This window comes from Elgaria multicarinata, chromosome 6 (genome assembly GCF_023053635.1).
Source record: "Elgaria multicarinata webbii isolate HBS135686 ecotype San Diego chromosome 6, rElgMul1.1.pri, whole genome shotgun sequence".
Lineage (NCBI taxonomy): Eukaryota > Metazoa > Chordata > Lepidosauria > Squamata > Anguidae > Elgaria > Elgaria multicarinata.
In genome coordinates, this window is record NC_086176.1 from 29208704 (window position 1) to 29220509 (window position 11806).

At 44.6% G+C, this 11806-nt stretch overlaps 1 protein-coding gene across 1 annotated transcript in view; it reads right to left on the reverse strand.

Annotated features, from left to right (window-relative positions):
• Window positions 1–11806, reverse strand: part of ACO1 (aconitase 1) — a 54711-nt gene that overhangs the window by 13916 nt on the left and 28989 nt on the right. The window contains exons 7-12 of the mRNA XM_063129199.1: window positions 10211–10350; window positions 7924–8095; window positions 6939–7039; window positions 4627–4743; window positions 3353–3512; window positions 1131–1266 (exon numbers count right to left, since the gene is read on the reverse strand). Coding sequence (XP_062985269.1) covers window positions 1131–1266; window positions 3353–3512; window positions 4627–4743; window positions 6939–7039; window positions 7924–8095; window positions 10211–10350 — 826 coding nt within the window. The remainder of the gene's footprint in view (window positions 1–1130; window positions 1267–3352; window positions 3513–4626; window positions 4744–6938; window positions 7040–7923; window positions 8096–10210; window positions 10351–11806) is intronic.

The window sequence follows — 11806 nt, forward strand, 5'->3', positions numbered from 1 at the left end:
CTTCTGAGAGCCAAAACACAAAACCACTCTTTTTATGAACCCAAATAAAGATGGTGATGGAAGGAAGCGCTGCAGCACACAGCATGAAAACCCCCTCGTTAAAGAACCTTCTTTAAAAAATTTTTAAAAAATTACGGAGTAAAATAAAAATCAAGAGAGGCCGGGAGCCTGGTGGGCACAAACAGAGGTCTACATAGGCACACGTTGATGCCCACGGGTGCCACATTAAGGGCCCCCGCTTCATAGCGCACTTTAGTTGTGCTGAGCCTCAGGCCTGCCTGGAGATCCAATCCAGTCCTCCAGCATAAAATATGCTGACATTTTTTTGTATTTTTTGGCCCTGCCCCCTTTTCCTTCAGCCCTGCCCACCACTGTCAGGCGGCCCCCCCAACAGTTTTTCTGAAATTGAATACGTCCCTCAGGCAGAAAGAGGCTCAACACTCCTGGCATCTCTGTTTTCAGCTGCTTTGTTTTCTTCGTTATTTTTAGCTGTGATTTTGTTTATCTTCTAGTTACCGCCAATGGATAAAACAAATAATGACCGTTAAGGAAACTTTTTTTTTAAAAAAAAGATATAAATTGTATAATATTATTCAAATATAAGAATATTTAAACGTAAGCTTCTTCAACTGTCCTTCTCCGTGAGCCCCTGCCAAAGGAAGTGAGGCAGGTGGCTACTAGGAGGAGGGCTTTCTCTGCTGTGGCACCCCGGCTGTGGAACGAGCTCCCCAGAGAGGTCCGCTTGGCGCCTACATTGTTTTCCTTTCGTCACCAGCTGAAGACCTTTTTATTTTCTCAGTATTTTAACACCTAATTTAACTTAAATTTAAACTCTGCTGTTTTAATTTCATATTCTAACCTATATCAATTTTTGCTGTGTGGTTTTATCCTGGTCGTGGTTTTTATATTGTATTTTGTATTTGTGTTTTTAAATTGTTGGTTGTTTTATTATGCTCTTCATGGTTTTAATTTTTGTGAACCGCCCAGAGAGCTTCGACTATTGGGCGGTATAGAAATGAAATAAATAAAATAAAATAAATTGAGGAACAGTGTTTGATGTTAGAGTAGGATTGGAAGAATCTCCACTTGACCTCCCAGACAATAAAAAAAGCGTGAAAATAACCTCTTACCCGAGTTGAGCAAGGTAAGGCATCACTCCGCTTTCTCTCAGATAATACGTGACTACTCCGCTTCCTGGGGACAGGCTGGTTTTAATGTATGGCTTCACAGTCAGGCCGGCTTCCACAGCTTTCTTCGCCAGCAAGCCTGGAAAAACATCCACAGCCAGGCATGTTAATAAAGGTATGAAGCGACCTTTTCTCGAATCAGAAGACTTGTACATGTAACGCATTACTGTCCACTCTCACTGATAGCGGCCAGGAGTGTAGTGGGAAATTTTGAAAGGCAGGTGTTCATCGTGACAGTCCCCATAGCCACACCCCCAAGGAGAGACCAAACATGCAGGCAGTTGCACTGATCCGTATCTACAAACCAGTTCTAGAGGTATCGTCTGCACTGGGAACAGATCTTCTGTAAGGTAAATAGGTCTCAACTGCCCATTCAAAACCAGGCTACCCCAGAATACACGGCATTCCAACAGGGTACTGTGGCCCCATTCAGAAGACACCTTAAACCACGGCTTTAACCACAGTGGTTAAGCCAGAATGCCAGGCCGTGTTCAGAAGACATCTTAAACCATGACTTTAACCACGGTGACTAAGGTTTTTTGTGTCTTCTGAACACAGCCTGACTTACTGGCTTAACCACTGTGGTTAAAGTCGAGGTTTAAGGGGTCTTCTGAATGCAGCCAGTATATTGCTGCTGGGAAAATTCCTCGCTACTGTGAGGAAACAGGTAACTCTGAGGGGGGTGGCCAGTGACATCACTGACCCTGCTAATCAAAAAATGTTGGCACTGTGAACCCTGACTCCACTATATCAATGACAGGGTTTTGAACCTTCAACTAGTCCTGAGGAGGGAGGTCTAAAGATCTCTAACAAAATGTGTGGCACCCTCATTAAACTACAATTCCCAAGGGGTTGGGCCGAACCCTTGCAGTTCAAGTGGCAAAAAGAAAACAAAAGATATAAGTTGAGCAAATAAGAAGAGAAGAGCCCTGCTGGACCATAGCAAAGACCTATTTAGACAGGCATGCTGTTTGCTGAGCAGCCAACCTATGGGAAGCCCACAGCAGGACATGAATGCAACAGCACTCCCTGTTTTGAGGCTGTAGAGCTTTGCATTGGAGACTGCTTAAAACATTGAAATAAACGCAGAATCTTCGGGGCAAGCATTAACTTGCAAGGAAACGGATCAGAGGTGGGCAGTGAGCATCTTGCGTGCAACCCCCGGTCTTTTGTGCAGCCCTTGCCACCCCCCTGCAAGTTGCTGCTGCTGGATTGCTGCCAATTTCTGGTGGCATGCAGGTGGAGGGTGCATAAAAAAAAAGAAAGCCGCATTTTCACTTTAAAACAAGGCATGTGGATGTTGCATTACATGTCTGAGTGCAACTTCGTGTTCTCCTGGGGAGCACAATTTTGCATTCAAGTTAAAAGTTTCAAGTGAAAATGTGGCTTTTTGCCACCTCCAAATTTGTACAACCCCCGGTGGTTTCAGGGGGTGGAAAACTGGCCCCCGGGCCCTCTAAATTTGCCTACCCCTGAAATAGATGAGCAAACACAAAGAACGTAACTTGAAGCCACTACTAGATCTGGACCAAGTTCCTTTGGAGTTATCATGCTGGACCTCTATCATATTTATGTTTTCATTGTTTTCTGTGTTTTTAAAACTACAGTTTGCTCCACTTAGTCTGCAGGGTGCTGAATATACCCTCATTCTCTCAATACGAGACTAAGAAAGGGAGCTCACATGTGGTGGAAATAGGGCTGTGCCTATCTACTTGGAGGCATCTGTTGTTCACCAAGATAAACAAGTAATTGACTAATACTGCCCTCCACCCCAGGATCCCTTGCTGCATATAGACCTAAAGGTAATTGACTAAAAGCAGTGACAAATTCCATCCTCCATCCCAGGATCCCTTGCTGCATAGACCTAAAGGGAATTAACTAAAAGCAATGACAAATTCCATCCTCCAACCCAGGAGGATTGCTGCATAGACCTAAAGGTAGACAAGCAATTGAATGAAAGAATTTACTAAATCCATCCTCCAGCCCAGGATCTTTTGCTGCATAGACCTAAAACAGTGGCATGACAGTGATGAAAGTCAGTTCTGCCAGCTTCTTCAAGGAACTCCTGACTGCATCTTCCCAAACTCAACTCCAAAATACAAATTTGTAGTTAAATGACACACAAGCATAGTTAAATGATACACAAAGTGACTAGACACACTTACCAGCTCCTAGCATAACAGAAGGATTACTTGTGTTGGTACAGCTGGTAATGGCAGCAATCACAACTGACCCATGTGTAAGCTCAAACTCCTGATCATTGTAAGCAAATTTCACATGGTTGCTGTGATGTTCAGGGGCAATTTGGAAACCTTTAAACCCTTGCTACAAGAAAGAGCAAACAGGGAAACAGAAATATTTTGAATTACAATAACTGATGCTCAACAGAGAAAAGGCAAAGAGAGCAGAACAGATAGTTCTGGGTCAGCCATTGCGGTCAGTGAAAGATAACAGAGGCAGATTTGTCTTGCCAATGAATAGAAAGAGAACAAGTGGGATCTGCAACAACGAGCATCATCAGACGGGAGAAAATCGCGGTTCCCTACCATCGCTTCTCTGTCCCTGCTCCTGTCCCACATTACTTCCTCTTTCTTCCTGGAGAAGAAAGAGGAGGTAAACAAAGACCATGTGACCTATTCCGGGGCTGTTTTTATTGCGCCACTTTTCCTGCAGGGAACGGCAGCACATTCCATTTCCCCCTCAAAAAAGTCAGATTAAAAGGGGTCCATTATGTGATGGAAAAAAGGCAAGAAGAAGCATGAGGTAGACAGCGTTATCTAAAGGACATGCGTAAACCACAATAGTGAGCATGCGATAAAATGCTCGTCTGATGAATCCCAAAATGTCAGTGTAGAGTGCTCCTGAGCAGTATTCCAGCCAATCAGCCAAGCCTTCTTCCAGGATACTCCATTAGATTACATTCTACTCCCCCTTGATTTCACATATTTTCCTCCCAACTCTCAGCCAGCATTTCACAGCTGATGAGCATGTTCAGGCCTCAGAAAGAACCCCAGACAGAGAACTCAGTGAGTGGGGTTCCTCAAATGGAAGTACTTGGGGAATACTAGTCTAAGGGTATAGAAAGTTCTGGATTCCTGAACTTTCTGGACCCAGGACATGGAATAACGGGCTCAAGTTAAAGGAAGCCAGATTCCAGCTGGACATCAGGAAAAACTTCCTGACTGTTAGAGCAGTACGACAATGGAATCAGTTACTTAGGGAGGTTGTAGGTTCTCCCACACTAGAGGCATTCAAGAGGCAGCTGGACAAGCATCTGTCAGGGATGCTTTAGGGTGGATTCCTGCATTGAGCAGGGGGTTGGACTCGATGGCCTTGTAGGCCCCTTCCAACTCTGCTATTCTATGATTCTAAAGAAAAGGGAGAAAAAATGAGAAAGAAAAGAAGATGAATCTTAGGTATCAAAGGAGAAACCATTTACCTTGGCTCCCAAGCAGGTCTCAAAATCCTTCTTCATGTCAGAGACCACAACTTTGTCCTGTGGCCTTTTAGGGCCACTGCAGCACGGCACAACAGTTTGCAGATCCAGCTCTATAACCTATGTAAAAGAGAGAGAGAGAGACACTAGCCTTCTTGGATATACAACAAGAGAAGCAAGATACGGTGATCCCAACTGCTACATGATACTTTATTCCCAGGCCACCAATGGAATGAACGGCATCATAGGGACATTGGGATCAGCCTCCTACCTGAGTAGGTCCATACGTGCACTGGTCTGTCTAGCTCAGTATTGTCTATCCCAGCATTCCCCAATCTGGCAGGCTCCAGATATGTTGGACCCCAAACTCCCATCACCCCAAACACTGGTCATGCTGACTGGGTGTAATGGGAGTTGTAGTCCAACACATCTGGAGGGCGTTAGGTTGGGGAAGGCTGGTCTACTCACCAGCAGTGGCTCTCCAGGGTTTCAGCAGGAAGCTTTCCCAGCCCTAACCAGCGATGGAGCCTGGGACCTCTGCGTGCAAAACAGAGCACGGCTCTGGCCCTTCCCCTGACCTGGGCTCCCGTTCCATTCATTCACATGGGCAAAAGTAAAAGGTGTAGCTTGGGAACACCACTGGCATCCCTCTCTGCCCTGGCCTGATCTGAGCCACTGAGCCACAAACCTGGGTGCTGTTTCTTGGTCCTACTAAAATGGTACATTTAGAACTACGTTTAGTAGTTATATACATTTAGTATATGACACTTGTAATCGTAGCGATGTCAGTTTTATATCCTCTAAAGCAGCTTTCCTCAACCTGATGCCTTCTAGATGTGTTGGACTACTTGTGGGATTTTCTACCTCAGGTGCCAAAAAATAACCTGGCCGGCCTTGAGTATTCTGCATGTTGATTGTGAGGGAAGCACCATTCGCTGTTCTGCTTTATGTGAGGATAAACTAAAATCCCTCATTCCTCACTTCAAAGTTCTTCCAAAGACTTTGAAACCTGTTGGTGCAGGTGAACTCAGGGGGTGGATAGGGGGTGGGGTGTGTGTGTGGTCCACCAAGCTAGAAGAAGGCTACCAGCCATGCATGGCAGACCACCAAGAGCTTGATAAAACCTCCTGTTCCCAACATCCACCTCAGCCAGCCATGTTAAATGAGTTCTCTTCTCTACAGACTGCAGGAAACATTACTTTTGGATAGGATGGGGTGGGAAGCCTTTGGCCCTCCAGATGTTTTAGACTCCAATGCCCATCAGTCCCAGCCAGCATGGTCAACAGTCAGAGATTATGGGAGTTGGAATGCAACAACATCTGGAGGGCCACAAGTGGAGGAGAAGAAGACCGAGTAATCTACATCGATTAGCCATGATGCCTAAATGGAATTGTCATATTTGCAGATCGGGTCTCTCTGATGGCCAGATGCTTGGGACAAGTGATGGCCATCATCTTCCATGCCCCACTTGGGAGCTCCCTGGAACTTTGGCAGAATGCTGGGTTAGATGCAAGGGCAGTTCTTATAGAGCTGGGATCTCCCACAGGAAGCTTTATACAGAAGGTTAGATTGCTTCTTACCTCGATATGTTTACTATTTATTGAAAAATCCTGGGCCTCATTTCATTGTAATTCACCATTTATGACAAGGCCCACAGGATTAATAGCACAATGTCAAGGATTTACTCCAAGGCAGGCCTGCACCCACCAGCCTCGTCAGGTGCTCAGTAGCCCTCTCTTTTTTATGAAGCCACAGGTAGGCAACATGAACAGGAGGTTTTATCAAGCGCTTGGTGGTCTGCCATGCATGGATGGTGGCCTCAATCTGGCTTGGTAGACCCCCCCCCAACTCACCCCCTACACACACACCTGAGTTTGCCTGAACCAACATGTTTCAAAGTCTTTAGAGACACTTTGAAGTGAGAAATGAGACACAGAAATCTTAGTTTATCCTCACATAAGGCAGAGCAGCAAATGGTGCCTTCCCTCCCCGCACAATCAATGTGCAGAATACTCAAGGCCAGCCAAGTTATTTTGGCACTTGAGGTAAAAAATCCCATGACTGCCTCCCTCCCTCCCTCCCTGGTAGTCCAAATACAATAATAATAATAAATTAAATAACTATCCATCTCCTGTCTTCTCATGCCACCCACACAGTCATTTTTTGAGTTCTGAAAATGCTATGATGCTCCGGACACAACAGTGCATTTAAATCTCTAAACCCATTGTAGCCTATGCAGGACCTCTTACAGACTCTTAAGAGGCCCGCAGCCTGAATGTTCTTTTGAGGAAGGTACAGAATGAAGTAAAACCGACCTGAGTAAAATCTGGATCCTGAGACGAGTTAGTGAAATCTCTGAACATTCCTACAGCCTCAAGGTATTTTCTTATATGCTTAATCTTTTCTTGATCACGGCCTGTAACAGACAGAAATAACCTCTCAGTTAAGTTGCAATGTTTCAAGCATACATGAGGACAATGGAGCTGTTCACACAACAAACTAACCCACACTCAGTGGTTGAGTGTGGGTTGTTGTTGAACCAAACCGTGGGTTAGTGTGTTGTTCCACAGGGTGGCTTATTAACCATGCAGTGTGGCTTATTTTTCTCAAACAAGACACCTTGAGAACCCATGATTTGTTGTTGGGTTGTTCAAAGTGGCTAACAAGCTAAACTACATGCTTAACAAACCACCTTGCAGAAAATGTCCTGGGTTCAGACAATACGTTAACCCATGGTTCAACAAACAACCCACAGTTCAACATCAGCGTTTTGATGTTAGTGCACTGTGTGAACAGCCCCCAAATCTTATTGAATAGAATGTTTAGCATACTATGTAAGATTTTAAAAGAAGATCTTAGCAATTAAGCCATGCCCAGAATTACATCGGGTACTAAATATCAAAATACTTAAATACACTTCGAGAAAATTCTGATCATATCTAAAAATTTAGATTCAGAAATGTATTTCTGAATCATCATACTGGTCTTCAAGAAACATGTTTACACAGATAATATGGAAAGATGTTCTGGACTGAACTTTTTAAGCAAAGCTATTTATTCATTGGTTGCATTTATATCCCACTATTTTTCCTCAAAGGAACCTAATCCTTGTCTCCATTTTATCCTTACAACAACCCTATGAGGTAGGTTGGGCGGAGATCTGTGACTGGCCAAAAATGACCCAGTGCGCTTCCATGGCTGAGTGGGGACTAGAACCCGGATCTCCCGACTCCCAGTCTAGGACTCTAGCCACTACACCACACTGGCTCTCTAGCTATGAATTGGTTTCCTGCCACTCACCTGTTTGGACCAGGTACTTGATGCTCACTTCATCCACCGGGAAGAAGGCAGCGGTTGCGCCATACTCCGGGCACATATTGGCAATGGTGGCTCGATCGGCAATGGACAGCTGAGCAACCCCAGGCCCAAAGAACTCTACAAATTTACCCACGACCCCCACCTGGCGTAGATGCTGCAACAGATTAAAAATGGTGGTCAGTACTATTTGACATAGACTTACTATACGGGATATGAGAAAAGGCCAAACTTGCATATGCCTAAGCTGTGATCACCGATTGCAAATGAGAATCTGAGCTTTCTATCTGAACAGAACCACACTTACAGCCTGATCTGAAACCTGTTTAATTGGAGGTAAGTCTCACCGACGTCAGTGAGGCTTCCTGCTTAACCATGTTTCGGACTGTATCCTTATTATGCCTTTTGTGCATTAGATGCTTGCCCATGAATTGATTTGAATTTAAAACACACAGGTCAAGGCATTCAGAACAGCCTTGTTGTCCTACAACATTTTGTTATCTTTCCTTGCCAGCAATATTGATGCACCTATACTGATTTTTAAACATGCTGACCAATTGCCTCTCACATTAACTATGATTTATTTGCAACATTGTCAACTATTTTTGCAGTGGTAAATACTTTACTGTAATTCCTTGCTAGACGGTCTATTTCATTTGGTATCAACCTAGAGGGAAGATATTTATTTCAGCATTATAATAGATCTGTTCATTTTTGTTCCAGATGTTCTGTTTCTTTTACTTATGGATTGCACTGGCTTTTAGCTATACAACAATAAAATACATACGTATTTATGTATCCATATCCACATGTAAATATTGGCAAGACTTTCTTCTTCTTCTTTCAAATAAGCACACTGAATGACAGCATTTCTCCAACAGGGTATCAAAAAACAAAACTGTGGTATGTAGGGCTTAAATAATGGGAGGGCCCCTAATGAAATTCACAAGTCCCTGATTACATCCACCATTAACCCAATCATGCCCCCTTGTAGCCATTAAGTTCAGAAATAAGGGTTCAGGCTCCCTGTGTAATTTAAGCACTGGCTGTAAATGAGGAAAAATATTTCGCCACCATTTTCTAGCACATTTCACGTGTTCAAAGGGCTTCATATAGCTTATCTCAGTAACCACTACAAACAACCCTATAAGGTAGGCCAGTATAATTAACCCAACAGTGCAGATTGAAGCTTGTTGCCAATGGTGTCCTTCTGCCACCAGGATGGATACTTCTGATGGAAGGGATTTCTCCTCTCCCTTGCAGTGCCCCAAATCTGATACGTAGGTTTGGGAGACCCTCTGGAGCAGATCTGGTGTGTGTGTGTGTCTGTCTGTCTGTCTGTCTGTAGCGGGGAGGAGTGGATGGGGATGTCTTGTCACACAAGTGGATGTCCACTTGTACAACGATGGATCTAAGCCACAGAATCAGAGCATGGCTTTCCCTTAGGCCAGAGGCCCTCAACCTTTTTGACCCATGGGCACATTTGGGAATTTGAGAAACTGCTGCGGTCACCATCTCAAAACCCATGGGGCCATGTCCATGGAGGAAGTGGCTAGTCCGATAATGGCTGCCCTGGGGGCCTGGCTAGTCAAGAGGTGGGGGTAGGTGAGAAACAGTGAGGCTAGAGGCTGAGAGTGTGGAAGAAATGGAAAGAGTTGCTTCCTGCCCTGCTCAATCTTCTTCCATGTACACATACCTTTCTCCTTTGATTCCCTCTCTCTGTCTTTCCACTCCTTGCTTCTAGCTTCTCACCATTTCTCTTTCCTCGCTATTTTTCTCCCTTCCTAGCCCCTAGCCTTCCCCTTTCTCCCCCCCCCACTTTTTAACCTCACTATTTCTTCCCCCTCCTAGCCCTTTCTCTCTCCTCTACCCCTTTGACTTGCTTTCTCCTCTTGCCTGCTGAATAGCTGATCATCAGCAGGTTCAGGAACAGGAAGAAGAACCTGGTGCCCCAGTGACTTTATATTTATTTATTTATTTATTTATTTATTTATTTATTTAAGGGGACAGGGAATGAAGAGCTTTGTGGGCATCACTGGAAGTGTCCAGAGGTATCATGGCACCAGTGGGTGCCATGTTGGGGACCCCTGTCCTAGGACATCTCATGAATTAGGGAATGAGGTGAAATTTGAATACAGGATTTCACAGCTCACACTCTTAGCCACGCTACAGAATGGAGAGACACTGTAGCTCTGAACCCCTCTGTTAAGAGGAAAATCTCTGTGATTATGGGAAGACTTTATTCTTATAAACTGTCATGTCCTGTTCTTACCTTGGTCACTGTGAGCACGATGTCTGTGGATGTGACGAGCGGCTGAGGGCTTCCTATCAACTTGTAACCGATCACTTCAGGAAGCACCATGCTGATTGGCTGGCCCAGCATCACTGCTTCCGCTTCAATGCCACCCACACCTGGTCAATGACAAGAAGGATGTTAGAACAAAACTGTCTTCTTCTCACCAAACCAGAGGATAATGGCTGATAAGCAACATTACAGAGAGGAAGAGATCAGAACTTCTAGGCTGACCATATGAAAAGGAGGGCAGGGCTCCTGAATCTTTTAACAGTTGTATAGAGAAGGGAATTTCAGCAGATGTCATTTGTATGCATGAATTCCCTCTTCATCACATCAGTTAAAGCTGCAGGAGCCCTACTCTCTATAGCTAGAGTGACCAGATACAAAAGAATTTCACCACAGGCTGCATGCATATAAATGACATCTGCTGAAATTCCCTTTTTTATACAACTGTTAAAGATACAGGAGCCCTAATCTCCTTTCCATATGGTCACCCTGTCAGAACAAAGATGATTCAAGAGAAATGAAAGTCTTGCAAATATCCTTGATATCTTACTCTCTTCCGAAGTGTGTGCATGTCTGCGCGTGCGTGAGTGGGAAAAATCACCTACACTACCACATTAGAAAAACTGGCTGCCTAGCTGCCTAGAGGCAATTCATACTGGGCATTACTACAGTTCCTCTCGCGTGCCCTTGAAAGCAACAGCTGAATTTACCTGTAGTCCAATGTACTGTATTACTACTACAACAACATTGACATCCTGCCTTTGTTCCTCTTGCAAGGAACCCAAGGCGGCTTATATGGACCTCCTCCTCTCTATTTTATCTCACACCAGCCCTGTGAGGTAGGTCAGGCTGAGACTCAGCAATGGGCCCAAAGTTACCCAGTGAGCTTCACTAGGGTGACCATATGAAAAGGAGGACAGGGCTCCTGTATCTTTAACAGTTGCATAGAAAAGGGAATTTCAGCAGGTGTCATTTGTATGCATGCAGCACCTGGTGAAATTCCCTCTTCATCACAACAGTCAAAGCTGCAGGAGCTATACTGGAGTGGCCAGTTACAAAAGAGGACAGGGCTCCTGCAGCTTTAACTGCTGTGATGGACAACATTCAAGTCTTAGCCTAGATTTCTTTTCTTTTAAATCCGGTCACTCTAGTATAGCTCCTGCAGCTTTAACTGTTGTGATGAAGAGGGAATTTCACCAGGTTCTCCATATATACAAATGACACCTGCTGAAATTCCCCTTTCAATACAACTGTTATAGATATAGGAGCCCTGTCCTCCTTTTCATATGGTCACCCTAGCTTCACGGCCGAAGAGGGGACTAGAACCAGATCTCCCATGTCCCAGTCCAACACTCTAACTACTATACCACACTGGCTCTCATCTAAGACAGATTTCCCTAACTTAATGTCTTCCAGATGTGTATGACTACAATTCCCATCATCTCCAGCCAGCATGACTTTGATCAGGCAGTCAAAGACAAAACTGCAAAGCCTTAACATAGGGTTCTATCAGCTGATCGGGCAATCCTTTTATGGCCCATGTGGGGGACGTGCAAAAAGGAAAGG